Raw genomic sequence first — 6,941 nt, forward strand, 5'->3', positions numbered from 1 at the left:
AGAGAAAGGGCGAGGGCTCCATGGGGCGGTGGGGGAGAAGAACAGACATTATGGGGGACAACAAAGGATACTGCCAGAGCCGCCTCACCTCACACCAGGGGAAAGAGTCACACTCACAGGTGAGTTCCTTCCCCCAGCCCTCCTCCCAGGGCCAGCTCCAGACCCCAGTGCGCCAAGCGCGCGCTTGAGGCGGCGTCCCGCGGGAGGGCAGCAGGCGGCTCTGGTGGACCTCCTGCAGACGTGCCTGCAGAGGGTCCCCTGGTCCCGCGGCTCCGGTGGAGCATCCGCAGGCACGTCTGCAGGAGGTCCACCGGAGCTGCGGGACCGGCGACCGCCAGAGCGCCCTCCACGGTGTGCCGCCCTGCTTGGGGCGGTGCAAATCCTAGAGCCGCCCCTGCCTCCTCCCTCCCCTTCCCAGAGACTTCCCAGCAGCCAATCCCCTCCCTCAGCCTGTGCTGCATTCGGCTCTCTCTAGGACCCAGCAGCCTGCTCTTACGATCCACTGCTTCCCATCTATCCGGGCTCCCAGCAGAGCGGTGCCCCCAGACCTAGTGGTGCCCTAGGCGGCTGCCTGTTCTGCCTATGGCTAAGGACGGCCCTGATCACACCCCGACACTCTTGTATCTAAAACTAGACATATAAAATATAACTCTGAGGTCCTATTGTAGTTATGCAAAGTGTGGGCCATTAATGATGGTTTGGAATCTTGATGGCTCCCATTAACCAGGACAATTGACTGTAGATGGCTCTGTTTTACTTGTAAGTCTTCCTGTATATGTGTGTGCTGGCAAGTGGGTAATGAAGTCTTACAGTGACATGTGATCATGTCACCTGAACTAGACTCCATCTTTAACCTGGTGCTTTTCCATTGAGAAGAGGGGGTGGGAACCCAGACAGGGACAAAGGATTCCCGCCTTATGCAAAAGATATATAGGTGGTGGAACAGAACAAAAGGGGAACCATCATGAGAACTCCCCGAGCTTCCACCTGAGCTGGAACAAGGGCTGTACCAGGGGGAAAGGATTGTGCCCAGACTAGGAAGGTGTCAAGTCTGAGAAAGAAACTTATTGAAACATCTCTGAGGGTGAGATTTTATCTGTATTCAGTTTTATTACTGGATTAGGCTTAGACTTGCATATTTTATTTTATTTTGCTTGGTAATTCACTTTGTTCTCTCTGCTATTACTTGGAACCACTTAAATCCTACTTTCTGTATTTAATAAAATCACTTTTTACTTAGTAATTAACCCAGAGTCTGTCTTAATACCGGGGGGGGGGGAGGCGGGGGCAAACAGCTGCGCATCTCTCTCTCTCAGTGTTATAGAGGGCGAACAATTTGAGTTTACCCTGTATGAACTTTATACAGGGTAAAACAGATTTATTTGGGGTTTGGACCCCATTGGGAGTTGGGCATCTGAGTATTAAAGACAGGCACACTTCTTAAGTTGCTTTCAGTTAAGTCTGCAGCTTTGGGGCACGTGGTTCAGAGCCAGGGTCTGTGTTGGAGCAGACGGGCATGTCTGGCTCAGCAAGATGGTGCTGGACTCCCAGGCTGGCAGGAAAAGCAAGGCAGAAGTCGTCTTGTCACATCAGTTGGCAGCTGCAAGGGGGTTTCTGTGATCCAACCGTGACACACAGATTTTGTTTTAGTAAATCTAGAACATTGTGTTTTCAATTTACCTTATTTTCATTTCTCTTTTTTTTAGTGAAAATGTACCATCCCTTTAAAACAAAAAGTTAGTTTGACTCAAAAAGCTGAAACTTACTGGGTCTACAGTTTTGAAATTGTTTTAGCCAAAAATGTTTCAAGTTGAGTGTGACGTTGCACTCCTTATGCTTTCTAAAAATATGTGAATATGATGTAACTGGAATATGCTTTATGTGAAAGGTCTCTTATTAGGTATCATTACAAAGCTTATGATCTACTGAGTGTATTCATCCCATTTGTTTGCATGTATTATCTCTATGTTTGGAGTTAGGAGAATAAGATATAAACTTGTATTACTGATGTAAACTTATGAAATGGAAGCCATTAAGGGTGTTTCAGAATCAATCATTTGTAAATGGCTCTTATGCGGGCTGCCGAGCCTTGGGCTGGTGGAGTTGACATGCCCAATGCCTATTTATCACCTCCAGCCCATGTTAAAAGTTGAGTTGCACTGGGCGAATTTCATCCAAATGGCATAGGAAGCAGGTCCTGTCCTGAACTCATTTTAGCCCCAGTTCCCTCCTCTGCAGCAAACCCCTCCCCAAGGGAATGCGGCAGGTGGAACAGACAGTTATTTACCTGGGGAGACAGATGTGGTTTTTTGTTTCTAAATTCAGTCCCTAATCACTGACAGCTGTTGAATCACGTGGACAGTTCATCTTGTATAAACCCACACCATTCTTGTGCCCAGCTCAGCCTGGCACCATGGAGATCATCTTGTTCGCTCTTCTGCTGAGCGCCACAGGTAACTGCTCTCCGTATTGGCCTCTCCTTTCTCTTGTTCTAACTCCCCCAGGCTAATCCCCATCCATCCTCTTTGCTTGCAGCAGCCTCACAGCTGGAGGATGATGATAAGATAATAGGTGGCTATGAGTGCTCGCCCCACTCCCAGCCCTGGCAGGTCTATTTCACTTATGGCTCTGGCAACCGCTGGTGTGGGGGGTCACTCATCAATGAGTGGTGGATCGTCTCAGCAGCTCATTGCTACTTAAGGTGAGTAGACTGGTGCATCAGTAGAGCAGTTTGGGAGGATTCGTCCCTGTCCTAGCACAAGGCACAGGCCCCTTTGGGTAGGAAGCAAGTTTTCAGTGGGACCCAGGCCTTGTGGGTGTTATGTGGGGGCCTAGGTTGTATTTCCCAAGCAACTGAATTATGGGAAACACTGTGGTGCAGTTGCAAAAAAGGCTAATATAATTCTAGGGTGTATTAGCAGGAGTGTTGCATGTCAGAACAAGGAACCGGGGAGGCTTCAGCTGATGTCGTGGGCCCAAAGCTGGATGCCGCACTTTAGGAAAGATTTGGACAAGCTGGAGAGAGTCCAGAGGATCAAAGGACTTCTGAGGAGAGACTAAAACAACTGGGCATGTTTAGGTTTGAGAAAAGAAGCCTAAGGGAGGCGCCTGATAACAAAGAGGGGTGTTATAAAGAAGCCCAGTGATCAGTTGTTCTCCCTGTCCACTGAAGGTAGGACAAGAAGCAATGGGTGTAATCAGCAGCAAGGCAGATTTATCTTAGATATTATGAAAACCTTCTAACTCTCGGGGTAGTTAGGCACTGGAACAGACTCCAAGGGAGAGTGTGGGGTCCCCATCAATGGAAGGTTTAAGAACAGGCTGAACAAACACAAGTCAGGCCTGGTTTCCGGTTACTTGGTCTTGCCTCAGTGCAGGAGGCTGGATGTGATGACTTCTCGAGGTCTCTCCCAGCCCAGCATTTCTGTGACTCTGTGGCTGTTCCCTGCAGGCCCAGTACCCTGGTGGCTCATCTCGGGGAGCATGACACCAGTGCAGACGAGGGCACTGAGCAGCATATCCAGGTGGCCAAAGCCATCCAATTCCCCCAGTACCACCAATACAGCTCGGATAATGACATCATGCTGGTGAAGCTAGCCCAACCGGCCCGGTTCGGTGCCTACGTGCAGCCCATCCCCATCTCCAAGAGCTGCCCTGTGGCAGGGACGAAGTGCCTGGTCTCTGGCTGGGGGAACATGCTGACATCTGGGGGTAAGTTATAGTGGAGACAACTTCAGCTCAGGGAGTATCTGCAAGGGGGAGTATCTGCAATAATCCTGATTACACCAACTCCAGTGGGGTTACTCCTGATTTACACTAGCATGGGTGATGGGGAATCAGGCCCCATATGATGGGTGCTTCCCTGCATTGAATAGTCTGTGGCATTAGATCCCCATTTCTCCCCATTCTCTCTCCTCCCCAGTTCAGTACGCGGATGTCCTACAATGTCTGAATGTGCCCATCCTCCCTGACTCTGCCTGCCGTGCCGCCTACCCCGGTGACATCACCAAGAACATGTTCTGTGCTGGCTACATAGAAGGGGGCAAGGACTCTTGCCAGGTATGGAGGGAGCGGCTGGTTCGGTTTGTGGTGTGTGGGGAGGTTGCCTTTCATTCAGCTGCCCTGGGGTTCAAAGCAAATGCTATTTCCTCAGTACATGGCAAGCAATCACCGTGCTTGGGTTTTGCAAGTACAAGGACAATGAGCTCTAGACATGTGTCCTGAGGATGTGAGGATCGGGTGATCATGATGTCATTGGCATCATTATAGGGTGCACTTGCATGTTTCTGGGATATTTCCTCTCAGTAGAGCCAGGTGTCTCTGTGTGCGTGTGTACGCGAGTGATAAGGTGTTCATGTGTGCAGAGGCATACGGGCGGGTTTGTGCAGAGAGGTGTGTATGTCAAGGGGTTTGTACACATTCCTATTTACAGAAGGCGGTGTGTGTGTAAGTGTGTGCGCACAGGGGTGTCTGTGTGCTACTATACATACATACATTTGCTGGTTCTGGGATGTCCCAGTGAGGGCATGTGTGAGGGAGAAGGATGTGGGGTCTGGGCTGGGCCGGTCTTCCCTCTGTTACCAACATCCCCTGGACCTGGGCTGACAGCCACGTCCAGCCCTAGGCGGTGACTCCTAGTCGCTTGGGCACAGTTCTCTTGCCAGATTCTAACGGGGGGAGGCCCCCAAACATTTTGGCCCGAGGTCACATTGGGGTTGCAAAGCTGTATGGAGGGCTGTGTAGGGAAGGCTGTGCCTCCTCAAACAGCCTGGCCCCTGCCCCCATCCGCCCCTCCCACTTCCTGCCCCCGACCCAGCCAACCCCCCCTGCTCTTTGTCCCCTATCTGCCCCCTAGCACCCCATCCCTTATCCAACCCCCCCTGGTCCCAGTCCCCTGACTCCCCCCCACCCTCTTTCCACACCCCCACCCCCTGACAGGGCCCCTGGGACTCCCATGCTTATCCAACCCCCACCCCGTTCTCCATCCCTCTCCCTTGACCACCTCTCCCCCACCCCCCCAGCGCTGGCCCCCTTACCATGTCGCTCAGAGCAGCATGTCTGGCAGCCGCGCTGCCTGGCAGGAGCCAGACATGCTCCCGCACTGCTCTCCAGGAGCGTGTAATTCCGCCGCCCAGAGCACTGCCTGCATGGCAGCGTGGCAGGGGGGACAGCAGGGGAGGAGCCGGTGGTAGCCTCCCCAGCCAGGAGCCGGGCAGGATGGTCCCACGGGCTGGATGTGGCCCAGAGGTAGTTTGCCCACCTCTGTTCTAATGCCATGCCTGCACAACTCTTTGTTCCCTGCAGGGAGACTCCGGTGGGCCAGTGGTCTATAATGGAGAGCTGATGGGGGTGGTGTCCTGGGGCATCGGGTGTGCCGAGAACAACCACCCTGGCGTCTATGCCACAGTGTGTAACTACGTATCCTGGATTGAGGAGGTCATCGCCAACAACTGACATGCGCAACTGTAGAGTACCTCTCCTGGCAGAGAGACTGTGTTCAGACCTCCCCATCCCGCTTTGCCTTCTGCCTGGATAAAAGTGATTGAAACCTTCTCAGTAAAACAGGGGGGCTGCCGTGACACCAGGAAACCCAATAGGGAAGACCCAAGATGCTTATGAGAGGAGCATCAAATGTGGCTATGAAATCCCAACTCATCAATAAAACTCAGTTCCTACATCCTGCTGAATTCTTGGCATTTTTAGCCCAAATCAGCACTTGCATCCCACACTGGTATTGTTATAATTAGATGAATATTATGGTAGCAAGCAGATGCCTCAGGAGGCCCCTGCTGGGCTTAGAGTTGTACAGACACACCCAGCCAAAACTGACAAAGCCAGGTCCCCGTTCTATAGCTGGGGAATTGAGCTGAAGAGAGATTCAGTGACTTGCCCTAAGGGGGTCTGAGCTGTGAATTGGCTGCATGTAGCTGTAGTTCCAGCAGATGCCCCTGCTGCATTAAATCATAGACTATCAGTGTTGGAAAGGACTTCAGGAGGCCATTTATTCTAGTCCAATGTCCTGCTCAGAGCAGGACCAATCCCCAGACAGATTTTTACCCCAGTTCCCTAAATGCCCCCTCGAGGATCGAGCTCACAACCCTGGGTATAGCAGGCTAATGCTCAAAGCACTGAGCTCTACCTCTCCCGAAAGGTCATTGAGTCCAGCCTCCTGCCTTCATTAGCAGGACCAAGTATTGATTTTTGCCCTAGATCCCTAAGTCATATGGGTTTGAGTGGGGTGGGGGGCTAGGACTCATGGGGAACAGCCTAGGAGGCTGGCAATATACCGTATAGCATGTCACTAGTGTGCAAGTCACTGAGAATCTCATCCACGTCAGTAATGCCTTGCCTGGGTTTTGCCAGGACTCCTGGGTTCTAGCCCCAGTGTCCTCAAGGAGTCACCAGCTCTTCCTTGCAGAAGTGTTGTGAAAGCGTTTTACAAATATCAGTCACCACAGATGGCAACTGGGGACAGGTGCATTCAAGAGGGGATATGTGTGGAGGAGGGGAGCCTCCCTGGTGGAGGTGTGAAGTCCCAGGCCCCAGAACTGCAGCAGCTGTGAAAGGTGGCCTTCCCCCAGCTAGGGCTCCTGGCTGAGTGCTCCAGGAGTATTCACATGCAGATTGTGAGCTCTCAGGGCAGGGACTACCTTGTTATCCTACAGCAGGGGCTGGCATAGCAGGGCCTTGTCCCCAGGCTAAGGCTTCTTGGCCCTACTGCAAAGCACCTGAAAATAAATGGCTCTGTGGCCATGCAGGGCATCCTATGAACACATGGACATCGCAGTTCCCAGTCTGCATTTCTCCCTTGTTGGGCCATACTCCATGTGGACAAGTCTAGGGGAGCCCGAGTGACTGCACAGGTGCATCCGAACCTGAACATGTTAGTTATGCTAACCCTAACCCCCAGACCCTCCCCCGACGGGAATTCCACCTTCTCC

The 6,941-nt window shown here is 52.1% G+C and overlaps 1 protein-coding gene across 1 annotated transcript; it reads left to right on the top strand.

Moving 5' to 3' along the window:
* The first annotated feature begins 1,729 nt into the window (after positions 1-1,729).
* On the top strand, positions 1,730-5,667 carry LOC123361608 (trypsin-like). The gene is made up of 6 exons (XM_045001623.1): positions 1,730-1,809; positions 2,343-2,453; positions 2,536-2,701; positions 3,452-3,711; positions 3,923-4,059; positions 5,305-5,667. The coding sequence occupies exons 2-6, from the start codon at positions 2,414-2,416 to the stop codon at positions 5,452-5,454; spliced, it is 753 nt and encodes a 250-aa protein (XP_044857558.1). The 5' UTR covers positions 1,730-1,809; positions 2,343-2,413; the 3' UTR covers positions 5,455-5,667.
* Positions 5,668-6,941: the final 1,274 nt, after the last annotated feature.

The sequence above is a fragment of the Mauremys mutica genome, unplaced genomic scaffold (genome assembly GCF_020497125.1).
Source record: "Mauremys mutica isolate MM-2020 ecotype Southern unplaced genomic scaffold, ASM2049712v1 Super-Scaffold_339, whole genome shotgun sequence".
Taxonomy (NCBI): domain Eukaryota; kingdom Metazoa; phylum Chordata; order Testudines; family Geoemydidae; genus Mauremys; species Mauremys mutica.